We start from the raw sequence: 19,431 nt of genomic DNA, 5'->3' as shown, positions 1-19,431 counted from the left end.
ATGTAGAAACATCATTTGCTCCATAAACAGGCTTCCAATCAATCTTTGCAACATCCTCGTTCAATTTATTTGAATCGTAATTAACATAATTACGGCATTTAATGACCTTAGGTGGTTGTTTATGTGAGTTTACTTTTCTTATACAGGCAATCATATCATGATCACTTAATGACGTGGATACAACTTCAACCTGCGATAGAGTTGATGGCTTATTTGTTATAATAAAGTCAATTAACGTCGATGACGTATTTGTAATCCGAGTTGATTTTTGAACCATTTGCTTAAAGCCATGTTGGTTAATTGCACTTTTGAACTCTGCATTGTCAGTTGAATCGTTGTAATTGACATTAAAGTCACCCACGATAATTGTTTCTTGTTTCTTTCTTCTCTTTCGCAACGATATTCAAATGCTCATGCAGTTGATCATTATAATTTTCCGCTAGATATTTCGATGTCCCAGGGGGGCGGTAGAAGCAGCCGATAAGAAATGATTTGGAACGTTTTACAATAATCTCAATCCATAGGCATTCCGGAAAACTCCCTTTCAAATCAGCTCTACGTGTATACACGAGATTTTCCTTCAAAAATATTGCAACACCTCTACCCTTTTTACGTTCACGGTTTTGAAAAACAAAGTTATATCCCTGTAATCTTCTACGGCTATCACAACTGTCGTCAGACAGATGAGTTTCAGACAGGGTGAATACATCAATTTTGTCATGCGTTTCAACAAACTCCTGCAACATATCAAAGTTACACCCAAGTCCTCTTATGTTTTGATGGACGATTTTCATACCTTTTCTTGATAGAAACTCTTGAAATTGAGCTCTTGATAGCGACTGAGGGCCCGGCTGTGTCTCGACATCTCCACACCGAATAATAACGCCATAATCATAGATGTCTTTCGGTATTTCAAGACATAACACGATTTCGAAAACTTACAACAAAACAGCGAGGGAAGGTTGTAATTTTCGTCGGCATTATACAGATCTTCTTTGAGTAAAGTGATACTTATGCCACCCGGTTGGCTAAACGAACTCTTTTTAACCGTAAAACTAACAAGACATATCAAGAATATCAGAGACCTGAAACACACGTCCGCCTTGTTTGCAGACGAATTTTTCTACAGATATCGCAACGTTAATACTCGTATTTCTCGATTATATACTTCTGTTGGCTCACATAGGTGCCACTTTTGAGAAATGGTGTTTCAAATTTCAGCAATTTTCAGTAATCGTTCGCCATATTTAAACCTGTGGCTGTACGGATTCGTCAACAATATGTAAAACTTAAAGAAATTCCCAAAATATCTTACGAAATTGAAAGAAAAAATACTAGTTCAACCCCTAATTGAAAAATAACGTTTGTTGTTTGCGATTTTTTGGAATAAAATTCCACTGTATTTGGGGCAAATATTGCTACAAGTTTTCGCTTGCGAAAGGACGCGCTCGTGTGCAAATCTAAAAAATGTGTCAAAATTCGGCAAAAATAAGAAATACGAAAATTCTAAGAACGGTTTTGTAGTTGCTAACTAAAGTGTTCTTCAGGGTAAAAATATTAAAGAAAATTATTTTTCAATTTGGTTATCGGCGCGCGGTTTTTAGAGAGACGGCCTCTTAAAATGGCGGCCTAGAAGATATACGCGAAAATCAGCTGTGCCAAAGACAACAGCTAATGCTTCTTTTTCGGTGGTTGAGTATTTCTGTTCCCAAGATGAGAGGGTTATTGACGCATACGCAATGACTTTTTCGTTTCCTAAATCGTCAAGTTGCGATATAACCGCGCCGACGCCGTAATCAGACGCATCTGTTTGCAAGACGAATTCCCTGCGAAAGTCAGGGTAGGCCAGAATGGGAGAGCAGCATAATAATTGTTTTAATCGTTGAAACGCCTGTTCGCATGCAACACTCCAAATGTTCCTTAAAAGGGCCATCGAACCACAAAAATCGAAGCATCTTTCGGTCGTCAGGATGTATTACAACTTGATGAAATGCCTTTTCAACAACTGCAGCGAATACATCGAAAAGATGAGGCACCAGATTGGGGCCCTTTTCTAGACATTCGTTGATCGACAATGCTGATTCACCATGCTTGGCAGATCCATCAAACACAACTCGTACCTTTGTTGTTAGTTTCTCACGACGCACAACTGCATGATGGGGTAAATAATGTGCCGACTCATCATGTCCTTGTTTCTCCGCAATTGGCTCGATAATTCCCAACTCTTTTTGTTGATTAATAACATTATCAAACTCTTTCAAAAGTTCCGAGTCCCTTTTCAGTCGTGAATGAGTTTGTAATCTACTGACACAGGATGAATAACCACTAGCAATCGGTTGGCATTCCTCCTTCCACGGTAGCCTCACTTGATATCGTTGACTATCTTCAATAAACTGGACGTTTCTCAAGAATTCCGGTTTGGTTGATTGTTCTGCTTTGACAATTCCCATGGACTCAGTATTCCAAAACTTTTGAACAGCTTTCGTTAATTCATCTCCCTCCTCGTCGATAAGGAGGTCAGTAGGATAGGTGCGCTCTAACATAAGATTGGTCGTTGTCTCATAATTTCCAGTATGAATTGCTTGTGCGTTTTTTGAGATTAACCAGCTAAATTCACTTTGCACCGCAACAGGACCCTCATCACCTCGTCGAATTTCTCCCATAATTATCTCAAAATAATAGTCTGAACCGATCAAGATATCAATAGCTGAGGTGGAGTTGTCAAGTAGACCCTGGTCGGCAGGGACGAGACCATATAAATGTGGATAACGCTCAATATCTATTGTCATTGACAAAGGAGAGCAAATCTTTGGGAAACAAAGTGCTGAGATTTCAATGTCCTTGTTCTGACCTTGCAAACACAGTCGTACTTGGTCACAGCGTTGTTTTCGAAACTCATCGTCCCCAAAGGTATTTAGATTCAATACCTCAGTCCTTTCAGTAACAAGTTCCAACTTTCGCTTTAGTGATTCAGTAACGTAACTTCTCTGACTGCCGCTATCCATCAACACTGTTACTGGTACTGCAGAGGCTTTATTTGGAGAATATGCGTAGGTTGTTGCGGTTTGCAGAAAAACCTTACTCTTGGTTCGAGCTGCAGTTTCGAGATTTGATTAGCTGTAACAGTGTGGTTATCCTTCAGAATTAAAGTAGGAGGTTTAGGCGCACCCTCCTCAGGCTTGGATTCTTCGGAGTTTTTCTTGTTCTCTGGAGGTCTTGGTGAACCTGCAGTACATATCGATTGATGATGGGCTCCCTGACAACGTCGACACTTTCGATATGGAAAACACTTGTTACTGCGATGACACGCAAACAAACAAAACACCGTCCAGCTCGTCGTAATATCTCTTTCCTTTCATTCAATTGCACCACTGTCTCGCTTGACGCTGAATAATGCTGCTTTCCACAATATGCACACGTTATGGGAGAGCCACCAGCTCCTTGAGCAGTCAGAGACATGGTTGAGGGGGCCCTTGGTGTAAATGGCCTTTTGTTCTCACTATTCACTTTCACCTGCTCACTCAACTCTTGCGCTTCCACTTCCTTTCGGATAAGTTCCAATAAATCTTTAATGACCCAAACATCTTTCTAATTTAATCTAGCTATTTGCAAGCGTGCGTCACTCGGTAGTTTCGACATTATGACAGGGATCAAAAGGCTCCCATACTGACCTGAATGTATCCCAAACGCTTCTAATTCACGACTAAATCTGCCATCAATGTTTTTCGGCAATATTTAGAAGCAAAACAACTAAGAGAAGAAGAAATAATTCGTTCAAAAGAAACTCTTGCGACAGTCCTTCGTAGATTTTATGCTGAGGCGAGAAAACGCGATGGCGAACTTTACAGTAAATCATCATTACTCGCAATTCGCTTTGGCTTGCAACGCTTCTATGGCTCTTCGATGGACATTATCAGAGATCCCGAGTTTAAACAAGCGAACACAGTGTTTCACGCTGAAATTGCACAATTAAAACGAGAGGGAAAAGCCAAAACTGAACACAAACCGCCTATCAACAACGACGACATGAAGAAATTGTACGAAAGCGGATTGTTTAGCCAAGACCAACCGGGCACACTGCAAAACAAAGTATTCTTTGACATTATGTTACATTTCTGCAGGAGAGGACGCCAGAATGTAAGAGAATTGAAGAAAACGGGTTTTTGCATAAAAACTGACTCGTCTGGTGCTAAATATGTAGAAAAAGTCAAGGATGAATTAACAAAGAATCGTCGCGAGACAGACGAAGCCCAAGAGACGCAAGCCATGTTTGAGACAAGAAATGCTGTATGCCCAGTATTGTCGTTTGCGAAGTATGTTTCCCATCTTAATCCACGGAATGAGTACTTGTTTCAGCGCCCTAAAAAGACTGTGAAAGAGAGCGACATTGTTTGGTATGATAATATGGTAGTTGGCCAGCGTACACTTGGCGATAAAATGAAGAAATTATCTCGCTCAGCAGAACTTTCATGCCTGTACACAAACCATTCAATCAGAGCAACGACCATCTCCATACTAGACGAGTGCGCTTACGCGGCGAGACATATCATGGCAGTGTCTGGTCACAAAAGTGAAAATAGTATACGAAGTTATGCGGCAAAAACAAGCTTGTCCAAGAAGAGAAAAATGTCGGAAGCCCTATCCTCGGCACAAAGTGTTCAAAATGAACCACAGCAAAGTGTGATGATGGCCATGCCCACTTCAAACCGTGTTCCATTGTCGCCTATTAATTCTGATAACCTACTGACGGATTCTCAAGAGGAGTTTTGGTTAAACGACATAAACTTACAGCAATCAAACACTCAGCAAAATGTCGTCAATAATTATAACAACTGCACTTTTAATTTTAGGATGTAATTTAACATCACCTTGTTGCACAAATGTGCTTGTTATGAACTGTAGTTATGAAACGTTTTTTATGATATTATTTATCATATTTTAATTCAAAGTTACAAGAACCATGTTTTTATTATCAGATGATATTTTTGTGTGAGCTATAAACGAATTTTCTTGGTTAATAAAATATTGTGTGAAAAGCTGGATGTACGTGTTACCATAATATTTTACAACGACTCAAAATTGAAAATTGAGTGGTGAATGATAAGACAATTATTAAACTCGGTTCTCGCAAAATATCGTGATTTGTCGGTGGCTCGCAGATCAATTATTTGCCTCTGCCTTCGGCATCGGCAAATAATTGATCTGCTCGCCACCGACAAATCACGATATTTTGCTCGACCTCGTCCAATAATTGATAAATATTTGCAGCATTTCGTCATGAAATCTAAAAAGGTTATAAAATGTCTCAATTATGCGCTATATATTCTGCAATTCAGACGCGATCGAATGAAGTACCAGAAGAATTTGTTAATTGTCAAATTAATGCCGTATGTCCTCAGGCGAAACATTGGAACGAGGGTTTCTCGATTCTCATAATCACTTAAGATTTTATTCAGTGAAAGCATAAATAAATTTTGAAAAACTTTTTTTGTTGGAGATCTCGCTGCAATTGTATATAGTACGAGACAATTGTGTTTCAAAATTTGTCTTCCTATGGCTGGATTTTTCTCACTGGGACCAAATATTTAATCTCTAAATGAAAGGACCATTCGTACGTTTTGCATGGTCTATCGCTAATCTTCGTTGTATAAAGTTTATAGTAAATATACTGATTCTTTTGTCTGAAAACAATTGCTTAAATAGCTTATTTTACCTTGGAAGGGGCCAAAAATATTCTATATTTGCAGCATTTCGTCATGAAATCTAAAAAGGTTATAAAATGTCTCAATTATGCGTTATAAATTCCGAAATTTAGACGCAATCAAATGAAGTAACAGAAGAATTTGTTAATTCTCAAATTAACGCCGTATGTCTTCAGGCGAAACATTAGGACGGGGGTCTCTCAATTGTGATAATCACTTAAGATTTTATTCAGTAAAATCATAACTAAATTTTGAAAAACTTTTTTTGTTGGAGAACTCGCTGAAATTGTATAGAGTACGAGAAAATTGTGTTTCACAATAATATTTGTCTTCCTGTCGCTGCATTTCTCACATTGGGACGAATTGTTTCATCTCTAAATGAAAGGACCATTTGTATACGTTTTGCATGGTCTATCGCTCATCCTCGTTGTATAAAGCTTATAGAATATATATGGAATCTTTTGTCTGAAAACAATTGCTTCAAATAACTTATTTCACCTTCGAAGAGGCTAAAAATCTTCTATATTTGCAGCACTTCGTCATGAAATCTAAAAAGGTTATAAAATGTCTTAATTATGCGCTATATATTTTGCAATTAAGACGCGATCGAATGAAGTAAAAGAAGAATTTGTTAATTATCAAATTAATGCCGTATATCCTCAGGCGAAACATTGGAACGGGGGTTTCTCGATTGCCATAATCTCTTAAGATTTTATTCAGTGAAAGCATAAATAAATTTTGAAAAACTTTTTTTGTCGGAGAATCGCTGCAATTGTATATAGTACGAGACAATTGTGTTTCAAAATTTGTCTTCCTATGGCTGGATTTTTCTCACTGGGACCAAATATTTAATCTCTAAATGAAAGGACCATTCGTACGTTTTGCATGGTCTATCGCTAATCTTCATTGTATAAAGTTTATAGTAAATATACTGAATCTTTTGTCGGAAAATAATTGCTTCAAATAGCTTATTTTACCTTGGAAAGGGCGAAAAATCTTCTATATTTGCAGCATTTCGTCGTGAAATCTAAAAAGGTTATAAAATGTCTCAATTATGCGCTATATATTCTGCAATTCAGACGCGATCGAATGAAGTAACAGAAGATATTGTTAATTGTCAAATTAACGCCGTAGCTATGTCATCAGGCGAAATTTTGGAACGGGGGTTTCTCGATTGTCATAATCACTTAAGATTTTATTCAGTGAAAGCATAAATAAATTTTGAAAAACTTTTTTATTGGAAAACTCGCTGCATGGAATTGTATATAGTACGAGACAATTGTGTTTCAAAATTTGTCTTCCTATGGCTGGATTTCTCCCACTGGGGCCAAATATTTCATCTCTAAATGAAAGGACCATTCGTACGTTTTGCATGGTCTATCGCTAATCTTCATGGTATAAAGTTTATAGTAAATATACTGAATCTTTTGTCGGAAAACAATTGCTTCAAATAGCTTATTTTCCCTTGGAAGGGGCGAAAAATCTACTATATTTGCAGCATTTCGTCATGAAATCTAAAAAGGTTAAAAAATGTCTCAATTATGCGCTATATATTCTGCAATTTAGACGCGATCGAATGAAGTAACAGAAGAATTTGTTAATTGTCAAATTAACGCCGTATGTCATCAGGCGAAACATTGGAACGGGGGTTTCTGGATTGTCATAATCACTTAAGATTTTATTCAGTGAAAGCATAAATAAATTTTGAAAAACTTTTTTTATTGGAGAACTCGCTGGAATTGTATGAAGTACGAGACAATTGTGTTTCAAAATTTGTCTTCCTATAGCTGGATTTCTCCCACTGGGGCCAAATATTTCATCTCTAAATGAAAGAACCATTCGTACGTTTTGCATGGTCTATCGCTAATCTTCGTTGTATAAAGTTCACAGTAAATATACTGAATGTTTTATCTGAAAACAATTGCATTAAATAGCTTATTTTACCTTGGAAAAGGTAAAAAAATTTCTATACTTCCAGCATTTCGTCATGAAATCTAAAAAGGTAATAAAACGTCTCAATTATGCGTTATAAATTCCGCAATTTAGACGCGATCGAATGAAGCAACAGAAGAATTTGTTAATTGTCAAATTAATGCCGTATGTCCTCAGGCGAAACATTGTGTCGAAAATGTTGCCTTCGCCAATATGTAATCTTCGACACAATCACAAGTTTTTATAACATGTATTTAAATAACAGAAAATCCCAATCAGCGCACGGGCTGCTCACATCACACTTTACTATCACACACACTGCTTTAACTCCCCACACCCTCGTTTTAAATTACAATTATGTTTCTGACGTCACGTGCAATTGAAACCCTATATAACCCTATATTAATAGCGCCAGTCTCCCACACACTCCCCCATATAGCTTGGGATCAAGGTATATGTCACTAATCGAGACTGGCTGTGCAAAATTTTAATTATACCAGCGCCGCGAAGCGGCGCGCCCGTATAATTATGATTATACGAGCACTCGAAGGGAGAAATGTATGGAACCGCGGCGCGCCCGTATAATTATGATTATACGAGCACTCGAAGGGAGAAATGTATGGAATACATATGGTAGATTACAGCGCACACAGCCTTTTTTTTTTTTACTACGCCAATAACAATAACGTTAACATTAACAACCATAGTAACTTCTACTTTTGTGATAATACAGTGGTCCCATAAGAGACTGACAGAGTAGGCTTATAATAGAAACGATTAAATGTTGACGGACTAGTCCAGTCTGCCATATCTAATATCATATCGATGCTTACATAAACCAGCCTGCTTTGCAGTGGAAGTAGACGCACTTCGAACAGAATGTCCGCCAAAATTGTCTCCAATGCCCGATTGCCGGATAACTTCTTTTAACCATCGAGAAAGTGTAGCAGTTGTCACAGGTTTATGTGGTTTCTGGAAAGAGAGGAATAGGCGCTGTTGCATGTTGTCGGTCTTGGATTTTCGCCAATCTTTTGTTTTCTCTAAGTATGCGGAAAGGCACGCAACTGGACAAAGCAAATTTTCGGTAAATTTAGGATAAACGGATTCTCCAAGTTTGCCAGTATGCGAACGCTTTCGCCAAACTGTGTGTTGGAACTTTACCGCTTCTGGAAAATAACGCATGTATCTTATGTCTAAAGATGTCATAATGGAACCCCGTTCCGGACAGGTCAATGCCATCAGCATCAAAGTTTTTGTGACAGTTGCTTTGCAGATAACGTGGAATTCTCTCCCAAGTTACCCAGGTAATTTGTAACTGTCTTAACGTTCCAGGTATGCTGATACCGAGGTTGAGGGGGTCTGGATATCGAGACTCCCTTCATCAGCCGAACAACCAACGGGTGTTGACCAATTGGCTTATTATCAATGGGAACATGTGCTGATGAAATAGCCGATCGCAGTACATTAATAGTTCTGTACTGCTTCCCTTCCGAAAACTGCTCTGCCAAAAACGTTAAGACCTCAGAGACTGGACAATGTATGGGATCACTTTCCCGTCCTTCACACCAGCTACGCCATTGAGACCAGGAACAGTTGTATGCCCTGGTGGATGAGGTCTTAACGTTGTTGCAGAGCAGGTCAATAGCCGTTGATGAAATGCCCGCTGTTTCGAACTGTCTCCTGATATTCTCCACACGGCTAGTTTTAGAGCTGGGAACAGGGGATGAATTGTTTCCGGATAGGCCATGTTTTTCAGAAGATTTGGGTCGTTCCCCAGGTATATTGGATAGTCTATCACAAGATCTATCAACAAGGGCCACCAGGGTTGTGCCGACCATAGAGGGGCAATCAGTACTAACGTTGCTTTCTCTTTCCTGGTTTTGTGAAGGACCGCTGGAATTAAGTTGAATGGTGGGAATGCGTACGCTATTAAATTCGCCCAATCCATCGTGAAGGCGTCTGTATGAATCGCATACGGATCCGGCCGCCAACTGACGTATCGGCTGAGTTGATGGGTCATTCGAGATGCAAAGAGGTCTACTTGACAGTCTTTGATTAGGTGTTTGATGACCCTCGGATCGATTTTCCAGTCGTTTAGGTCCCTGATCGTTCGTGACTCCTCGTCTGCGACAACATTGTTCTTCCCCGGAACATGTTGAGCTAGTAAAAATAGATGTTTTGTCTCGCACCATTTCCATATCCCCAATGTTAGATTCAGCAACTGAAGGGAGTGAGTTCCCCCTTTGTTGTTTAAATAAGCGACCGCTGTGGAGTTGTCTATCTTTAGGCAAATTACCTTGTTGTACTGATCTTTCATGAACGATTTTAGCGCGAAGAAGGCGGCTCGAAGTTCCAGAATGTTTATGTGCTCCTGAGACTCGAGGTTGTTCCATAATCCTCCTGTCCGCATTTCTCCCAGGCTGCTCCCCAGCCTAGCTTGGAGGCATCTGATGAAATTGTCAGATCGGCTATTGGGGGCAGTATGGGACTCCCCCCTAACGATGGTAGATTGGCTATCCACCAATCTAAATCCAATCTCGCTCCTTTGGAGAGGTTTACTCGACTGTTGTAATCGGATGTCCGGTTTAGGGACTCTATTTGTAAAAGTTGGAGATGGCGATAGTGTAGAGGTGCCGACCAAATCGCCGGACGAGTGAATTCTAGTAGTCCTATGACCCGAGCTAATTACCTGATGATCGGTTGGGGGGCCTTCAAAAGATCCCGACACTCTCGTATAATCATTTCCGATTTTTCTTTTGGTAGGATAAATTCCATCGTCAATGAATCTATGAGCATCCCCAGAAAGAGGATCCTCTGAGTAGGAACTAGAGTTGATTTTTTGTGATTGATTAAAAAACCTAGCGACTCTAGTAGAGTTACTGTCATATGTGCGTGTTGATTTAACGTTCCAATTGATGGCGCTCGCACGAGTATATCGTCTAGAAAGATAATCATTCGAACACCTTGGCCTTGCAGCCAAGCTATCACCGGTTTCATGAGTTTCGTAAACACCCTTGGGGCTACATTTAGGCCGAAGGGCATTGTAACGAATTGTTAAAATTCCTTGCCAGAAGGAAGCGGAGAAATTTCTGTGAGTCTGGGTGCATCGGAACGGTTAGATATGCATCCGTTAGATCGATATTTATCATAAAGTCTCCCTTGTTTATTAGGGTTTTTAATGTCATAAGATTTTCCATTTTGAAATGCTCTGTCTGTATAAATTTGTTGAGAGGACTTAGGTCTAAAACTGGGCGTTGTCCGCCACCTTTTTTGGCAACTAAAAATATTCTGTGATAAAACGCCTGTTTGTTGAAATTGACACGCTTGATCGCGCCTTTGTGTAATAGGGTGTTGATTTCCTCGTCCACTAATTTGGAGTTTTGCAACGACGTTCGAGGAAGAGTTTTTTGAAAAGGACGACTTTGAAAATGAATCTGATAACCCCGAACAATAGCTAAAATGGCGGGGTCTTGCGTTATATTTAACCGGTTTTTCTCGAAGTAAGGAAGACGACCTGTTAACGGGGGCCGTTGTTTTGCTTGCCTCGAAAGGGCGGCGGCTAAAATTGAACTCTGCTCTTCGTTTGATTTGAATAACGATTTGAAGTAAAAGGGGTTGGACGAAATTTTTCGTTTTTTGTCTGGTACTTTTTAAATTGAGGTTTGTTCCAAGAGGAAGACTGAGGACGCTGCTGATGGAGATTTTTCTGTAGGTTGCGAACAATTTCTGCGCTATCGGCTGAAATTTTTGTAATGTCATTTCCGAATAACTGCTTTCCTGCGATAGGAAAGGCGGCTTCTGCCAGCGAAATTTTGGCCGGGTTTATTGCATAAAGGATTTTAGATATGCGCAACACCGAAAGGGAATTAGTTGCATTCCCGAGCAAACAGATAGCCCGTTCAACAAGACTTAGTATTTCGGCTTGTGATAAGCTTTGTTTACCTTCGAGCATATCGTGGAGTGCTGTTAATGGAGCTGCCACGTTCAAAACATGCCGTTGAACTTTTATTAGTTCTTTATCACGGTTCTCAACCGACTTCTTATAGTTTTGTGGGATTTGATCTGCGATGGCTTTATCAAGCTTCGGAGTGGTAAACACATCTATGTCGGGGAGAGATGTTTCTTCAAAAATAGTAAAAATTTGTGACGAGGACAGGCTACGTCTAAAATTCGTCTCTAAGAACGCTTTAAATGTTGCCGACGGCTCCCAGCTAGGTGCTTGGGCAACAGGGTCAAATAGTAGCTGCTTTGCATCATCCTGATTCGGTTGATCTTCATTATCGGGAAGGTCCTTCCCACCCTCGGTATCGTCCATGCTGGCTTCAACTGGGCCAGAGTTATCATTAATATGATTTTGGGTGAGCGATTTGCTCGTTAAGTTGCCAACTTTGTGGCTAGCATTGGGGTCCAGGTTTGCTGGACTATCTATCTCTGGATCTTGTGGAACCACAATAGAAAGTTGATCCGAAACATCTGTTGCCGGTTCAAGGCATGTGTCATTCTGACCGACTGCCATATTTGTATGTTCATTGACCGGCTGTGCCTGTGTGGATTCGAGGAATGTCATGCGTTGATTAAGACGTTCTACTGTCGAGCTGATTGCCGACATCTTCTCTAGAAGATTTTCTATTGTCGGGGAGTTCTTTTCTCCGTGATTTGTTTGTGAATTCGAGCGATGACGCTTCGCCTTCGCAGATCTTTCTGATCGGTGCCGTGATTTGGCAGCTCTTGTATCGTCGCTACTTCGCGACCTTGAACGCTTTCTGCTAGAACTCATCCTATACTTACAAAATAGCTGTAGCTCCTTCGCAAAAGTCGGAGAAAGTCGAAGCCTGTTGCCTGGGGTGATGCCTTATAGGGTGCGTGATACCATATATGGCATGGGGGCTTCCCGCTCTTTCTTTTTCTCACCCCAGTGCTTTTTAAGTGTGGTTCCTTCGCTGATTAGGTATGTTATACCATATGTATTCCATACATTTCGACCGGAGAGTGTGAAGTATAATCAGCAATAGTCAACTAAACTATTGTCCTGGAATCGGTCATATTGTTCCGAACCTAAACTGTCTATATAAATGTATTTTTAAAGTTTAATCATTGCGAACGACTATTTGTAACAAAGTCAACTTATCAGTTCTCCTCTTCTTCTTCTCTTGCTGTCAGCTGAATTCTAACATTCGCAGCTGCGGCGGCGTCTCGTCTTGGTCGTGGTTCAAATGCCGGTGCTGTTGGATCCAGTTTCTTTGGTTCGACTTTATCACAAGACAACTCCATAGGAAACAAGTGCTGGATGGCTCTGTCGAGGCAACCGTTAGTTGTCCTCACCTTGGCCGCACGTACAACTCCATCACGACCTCTTATCAGCTCGACAACAATCCCCAATTTCCACAGGTTTCGGTTCTTCTTCTCGTCTTGAATGATCACGGCGTCTCCGGCTTTGGGATGTGAGGTATTCTTCTGGCTTACCTGTCGATGGCGTTCACGTAAACTTCTAATGTATTCTCTTGACCACCGCCTCCACATAGTTTCTTTGCACTTCTTGAGAAATTTGGCTCGTTTGCGTAAGTCCTTTTCGTCGATGAGGTGAGTTCCCATCTCGGGTAAAACGCTTGGGTTGATGTTTAACATGGTGTTAGGGGTGAGGACGGGTAGTTCAATATCATCTTCTAAATACATTAGCGGTCTGTTGTTAAGTGCCACTTCGATATCAAGGATTACCTCACTCAGTTCTTCCCGTTTTAGGTTGCCGTTCCCAATGGTTTTGTAAAAGTCTCGCTTGAATAGTCCAATGAGCCGTTCAAATTGGCGCCCCCCCACCAGGGGGCCCGACTGAGGTTGAATCTCCATTTGATTGAACGATTTGTCAGGAACGCGTGTAGACTTTTTTCCTTTTGTACTTTGCTCAACCATTTCTTCGCAGCTTTGAAGGTCTTTGCGTTGTCCGAATATATTATCTCAGGACGTCCGCGTCGTGCTATAAGCCTCTTTAGACTCGGTAGGAACTCAGAAACTTCCAGAGATCTCAACAGCTCGAGGTGCACTGCTCTTGTCAAGCTACAGCCGTACAGGACCAAATAGGCTTTTCTGACTGTGTTCGCTCTCGTCTTGTACTGAATTGGGCCAGCGAAGTCCACTCCGAGGACTTGAAATGGTGCAGAGCCGTCAGTCCGGGTAGGTGGGAGGTTTCCAAGTGGTGGGTTGTTGTAGGCTTGGGTGCGAAACTTAATACACCCGTAACACTTCCTCTTAACTCTCTTCACGAGCTGGCGTAGTTTTGGGATCCAATAACGCTCTCTAACTTTAGACATGGTCGCGGCTACTCCTCCATGGAGTGTGGAAAGATGCGTTTTTTCCACAAGTTTCTGCGTGTAGACATGATTCTCTGGCAAGTATATCGGGTATTCCCCTTCGATTCTTTCTCTACACTCCAAGATTCCTGATCTGTTGGGTTGCAGGTTGAGTTGTATCTTGTCTTTGTCGATTTCCCCACTGCGTTGTGCTTCGCGTTGAGTTTTCTGGATCCACCATAAGTTTTGCCTTTCGATCTCTTGTGTTTTGAGTGGGCCACTCACTTTGTCAGTTCGACTTCTACAGTTTGTTAGGAATCTGTGGATCCATGCTCCAATTCTCAGGGTTTTCCGTAAGGAGAATTTGCTGATTAGCTCGTCGAAACTATCTGCAGATTTATTAGATGTCGTCAGGACTTGGGGACTCCGCTCTCGTTTCGCTTCCTCTTTCACCCTTTCGTCGGCTGTGAGCGTGACTTGCGGGGGCCATCTGCTTGGATCACTAAGCCATGCTGGTCCACGCTGCCAAAGCTCGTTTCGTCGATCGTTCCCCCACGACTCCCAAGATCTGCTGGATTCTCGTGAGTGGGAACATGGTGCCCTTGGATCTTCTTCACTCTGTTGGCGACAAATTGACGGTACTCGCCTTGGCCATTGATCCAGTACAATGCCACGGTGGAGTCTAACCAGCAATGAACCCCGGATACCTTCTCAACGCCAATTGCTCTTTCGACATTAGACCCAAGATTGACTGCCATATGCCCTGCTACCAACTCCAAACGTGGAATCGTAAGATCACGCTTCGCCAGTCGAGACTTGAAACACACTAACCCTTGTGTCGTCGTTTCCTGCTGTTCAACCACGGCATACACGGCGGCAGACACCCCATTCTTGCTTGCATCTCCGAATGCATGGATTGATATTGACAACACTGGTTGATAACGTGGTGCTAACGATCGCGGAACCGAGAAGTGTTCTGGCATTTGCGAGTGCCATTTCATCCAACGTTTCTTCAATTCCTCCGGGAGTTCGCTGTCCCACGCAAGATGGGTTTCGCAGATTTCGCGATACAACATCTTTCCAACAACCGTAGCAGGTGATACCAAGCCGAGCGGATCGTAAACCTTCGCCAGTTGAGAGAGAGCTATTCTTTTGGTATTCGCGAACTCCTTCTTGTTTACCACCACGCTGAGTGTATCTCGCTTCTTGTCCCATGGTAGGCCAAGTAATTTCGTTTCCGTTTGCTCGACTCCGAGATGCCGCTTCGCGAAGGTCGTCTCTTCCCCGTCATGTATCAACACTGGTGTCCTTTCTTCAAGATCTTCGACATTAGAGTGCCATTTGTGCAGTTTAAAGGTGGCGTCTTCGAAAACTTCGCTTGTCTTCATCTTCTTATCGTTGACTTCTTCAACAGTTGTACCCCCCGTCATGAGGTCGTCTACATACAGCCTATCACGGATTTCTTTGACCACATCTGGGTATCTCCCCTCCCACATCTTTAAGTGTTCGTGAATCACACCACCAAGCAGGAAAGGGGAACAGGTCAACCCAAACAACGCTCTTGTGAACCTGTAGATGTGAACTTCATTGTTTTCAGGAGCCTTCCAATGGAATCTCAACGCGTCTTGTTCATGTTCTGTAATTCTCACTTGCAAGAACGCCTTTTGGATGTCACTGGTGAGTAGTACCGGGTAGAATCGCGACCGGACAAGAACGCTCCAGAGTAGGTTCTGAAGTTGAGGGCCAGGGTGTAAGCAGTCATTCAGCGAAGGCTTGTCGTTCGATTCCTTTGCCGAGGCGTCGTATACGATCCTAAGTTTGGTTGTTTCGGCTGTGTTCTTCGTTACGCCCTTGTGTGGTATGTAGAACTCGTTGCCTGTAGGATTCGCTGGCGCTGGTTCAATGACTCCTTGCTCAAGTTGTTCCGTCGCGTTTTAGTCGCTTTATCAAGTTGTTTAGTCTCCGCAGGCTTCCAGTCTCGTTAGTTGGTAGAGGTGGATGGTTGGGCTTCCAAGGTAGGTTCGTCTCGTACCAACCCCCCGGATTTCTGACAAGTTGTTCTTTGAAGTCGCCAAACACAAGGTCCTGGTCATTCTCCATTGTATCTGCAAGGCCCAACACGTCTAACCTACAGAGATTCTCGAAATCGACCTGCGATGTCTGAGTCAGCAGCATCGTACTCTTGTCGAACTCGACCCCAGGGCTCATGATAAACCACCCGAGCTTTGTTTTCTCCGCCACTGGTTCGCAATCGTTTCCTACGAGGGGCCTGGTGCTGGTCTTAATTCGAGAGTACTCCCCGCTTCCAAGTATGACGTGAATCGGAAATTCCTTCTTCGTGTTGCTGTCGTTTATCTGTACTGCGTTCAAGTGTTGATAACGCCTAATTAGCTTGTCGTATCCCGGATTATTGATAGATAATAGTTCGTCTTTACCGACCTTCGTCAATCTCACGTTCATGACGTAACTTCCGTCGATCGAGGACACCGAGGTATCATACATCTCCATTCGTGAGGTCTTCGTACTCATTAACATGTCGACTCGTTGCAATCTCGTTTCGTTTGGCTTCAACTTTAGGGCTTCGATTAACTTCGCAGACGCGTACGAGCCACCGGCGCCAGAATCAATCAATGCTCGACAAGTAACGCCATTGACTTTCACGACAACAACCGGAAAAATGCCATCACCACTTCCTCCATCTGTCATCAACTTTCTCTCGTTCTGCTCTTTGTCGCTCGTCTGGTCGCAAATTGACGTGTGGTAACGTTTGCTGCAGTTGCCGCAGGACACTTTGCTTGAGCATTCTGAGGCGCGGTGCGTTTTTGTCGCGCAATTGAAGCACAGCCTTTTCTTGGACAGAATCGCTTTTCGCTCAGCTACTGTTGTCACGTTAGTACACTGGTTAGCTTTATGCCCCGGGTCCCCACAGTATACACAACCCTTAGGCTTGTATTCGTCGCTTCGAGCATGAAAGAACTTCTTTCGATTATCGTCTCGATCTCTCTCGCTAGACGCGTAATTGGATTTCGTTTTACCCACTGTCGTATGGCCTTAGTTAACCTAATAAAGTCCCACGTTTCCCATTCTGGATCAGTTCGGACCAAGTCTTCGGACCAAATCTCGGGCTCTTTGCCGTATTTGTCCTGCAAAACAGCCTTTGCGCGGTTATAACCTTCGGGTGTGAATGGGAGGGCTTCTACACAACGTTTAACTTTCGGAGCGAGAAGTTCGCATAAATAAGTGAATTTACTAATCGGAGCGATAGAGCTTTTGTCGATAGCTTCGGTGATTTGGCCCCAGAACCTGGGCCAATCCATAAATGAACCTTCAAACTTCGAGATAACCAACTTTGGTAGTTTGGCCACTTTTTGAGTTATGTTCTCACATTCCTGTATTTCCGGTCGAGGTTTTGCAATTTTGGCAAGTTCTGCTTGCATTTTTAAACGTTTCTCATGCAGTTCCATTTCGAATCTAAATTGCTCCTCTTGAGCTACAAGCTTTTGCGCCTGCTCATTTTTCGCGAGCCATTCCTCAAGCTTAACCACCGTTGCGTCTGCTGCTTCAAGCTTAGCATCAATCTCAATACTCCATTCGCTAATTTCAGAGAGTTCTGCCTTCTCCGCAATCTTTGTCGCTTAGACAATGTTTTTACACTGGTTTGCGTCCTTCGTCCTTGTAACGTCTCACGATGCCGTTTAAAAGTTACTCTCTTACCTGAGTTCAGTATGTTATTTGTTCTTTCTACTGTAATCTTTAACTGCGTCAACTTCGTATCCAAATCCACGGTTCCCATACTCTCATACGTTGTACGCTTCCCCAGAAAATGTGTTTTAAACTAGACGGTAACGCTATCCGTCGGAGGTACCACTATGTCGAAAATGTTGCCTTCGCCAATCTGTAATCTTCGACACAATCACAAGTTTTTATAATATGTATTTAAATAACAGAAAATCCCAATCAGCGCACGGGCTGCTCACATCACACTTACTATCACACACACTACTTTAACTCCCCACACCCTCGTCTTATATTACAATTATGTTTCTGACGTAACGTGCAATTGAAACCCTATATAACCCTATATTAATAGCGCCAGTCTCCCACCATTGGAACGGGGGTTTCTCGATTGTCATGATCACTTAAGATTTTATTCAGTGAAAGCATAAATAAATTTAAAAAAAAAGGTTTTTTTGTTGGAGAGCTCGCTGCAATTATATATAGTACGAGAAAATTGTGTTTCAAAATTTATCTTCCTGTGGCTGGATTTATCACATTGGGACTAATTATTTAATTTCTAAATGAAGAACCATTCGTACGTTTTGCATAGTCTTTGAAAGCATAAATAAATTTTGAAATACCTTTTTTTATTGGAGAACTCGCTGCAATTGTATATAGTAGGAGACAATTGTGTTTCAAAATTTATCTTCCTATGGCTGGACTTCTCCCACTGGGGCCAAATATTTCATCTCTAAATGAAACGACCATTCGTACGTTTTGCATGGTCTATCGCTAATCTTCGTTGTATAAAGTTTATAGTAAATATACTGAATCTTTTGTCTCAGAACAATTGCTTCAAATAGCTTATTTTACCTTGGAAGGGGCGAAAAATCTTCTATATTTGCAGCATTTCGTCGTGAAATCTAAAAAGGTTATAAAATGTCTCAATTATGCGCTATATATTCTGCAATTAAAACGCGATGGAATGAAGTAACAGAAGAATTTGTTAATTGTCAAATTAACGCCGTAGGTATGTCATCAGGCAATATATTGGAACGGGGGTTTCTCGATTGTCATAATCACTTAAGATTTTATTCAGTGAAGGCATAAATAAATTTTGAAAAACTTTTTTTATTGGAGATCTCGCTGCAATTGTATATAGTACGAGACAATTGTGTTTCAAAATTTGTCTTCCTATGGCTGGATTTTTCTCACTGCGACCAAATATTTAATCTCTAAATGAAAGGACCATTCGTACGTTATGCATGGACTATCGCTAATCTTCATTGTATAAAGTTTATAGTAAATATACGGAATCTTTTCTTCGGAAAATAATTGCTTCAAATAGCTTATTTTACCTTGGAAGGGGCGAAAAATCTTCTATATTTGCAGCATTTCGTCGTGAAATCTAAAAAGGTTATAAAATGTCTCAATTATGCGCTATATATTCTGCAATTCAGACGCGATCGAATGAAGTAACAGAAGAATTTGTTAATTGTCAAATTAACGCCGTATGTCATCAGGCGAAACATTGGAACGGGGGTTTCTCGATTGTCATAATCGTTAAGATTTTATTCAGTGAAAAATAAATAATTTTGAAAAACTTTTTTTGGAGAACTCGCTGCAATTGTATATAGTACGAGACAATTGTGTTTCAAAATTTGTCTTCCTATGGCTGGATTTTCTAACTGGGCCAAATATTTATCTCTAAATGAAAGAACCATTCGTACGTTTTGCATGGTCTATCGCTAATCTTCGTTGTATAAAGTTTATAGTAAATATACTGAATCTTTTTC

General features: G+C 41.4%; 2 protein-coding genes across 2 annotated transcripts; both read right to left on the bottom strand.

The window, feature by feature from the left end:
• Window positions 1-12,761: 12,761 nt before the first annotated feature.
• LOC114521012 lies at window positions 12,762-13,541 on the bottom strand. Its single transcript, XM_028541402.1, has one exon. The coding sequence runs from the start codon at window positions 13,539-13,541 to the stop codon at window positions 12,762-12,764; it is 780 nt and encodes a 259-aa protein (XP_028397203.1).
• An 826-nt stretch (window positions 13,542-14,367) lies between these two features.
• On the bottom strand, window positions 14,368-15,414 carry LOC114521178. The gene has a single exon (XM_028541594.1). It carries the CDS (start codon window positions 15,412-15,414, stop codon window positions 14,368-14,370), a length of 1,047 nt encoding a protein of 348 aa, XP_028397395.1.
• Between the last annotated feature and the right edge of the window lie 4,017 nt (window positions 15,415-19,431).

This window comes from Dendronephthya gigantea, unplaced genomic scaffold (assembly GCF_004324835.1).
Source record: "Dendronephthya gigantea isolate DGI-Jeju-01 unplaced genomic scaffold, DenGig_1.0 000019F, whole genome shotgun sequence".
Classification (NCBI taxonomy): Eukaryota; Metazoa; Cnidaria; class Anthozoa; order Malacalcyonacea; family Nephtheidae; genus Dendronephthya; species Dendronephthya gigantea.
The sequence above is the reverse complement of the archived record's forward strand: the minus strand, read 5'-3'. Positions and strand labels throughout refer to the sequence as shown.

Bases quoted from the DNA above. Each gene is read 5' to 3' on its own strand.
- LOC114521012 (XM_028541402.1), bottom strand. From the start codon at position 13,541: ATGGTTGAGCAAAGTACAAAAGGAAAAAAGTCTACACGCGTTCCTGAC.
- LOC114521178 (XM_028541594.1), bottom strand. From the start codon at position 15,414: ATGTGGGAGGGGAGATACCCAGATGTGGTCAAAGAAATCCGTGATAGG.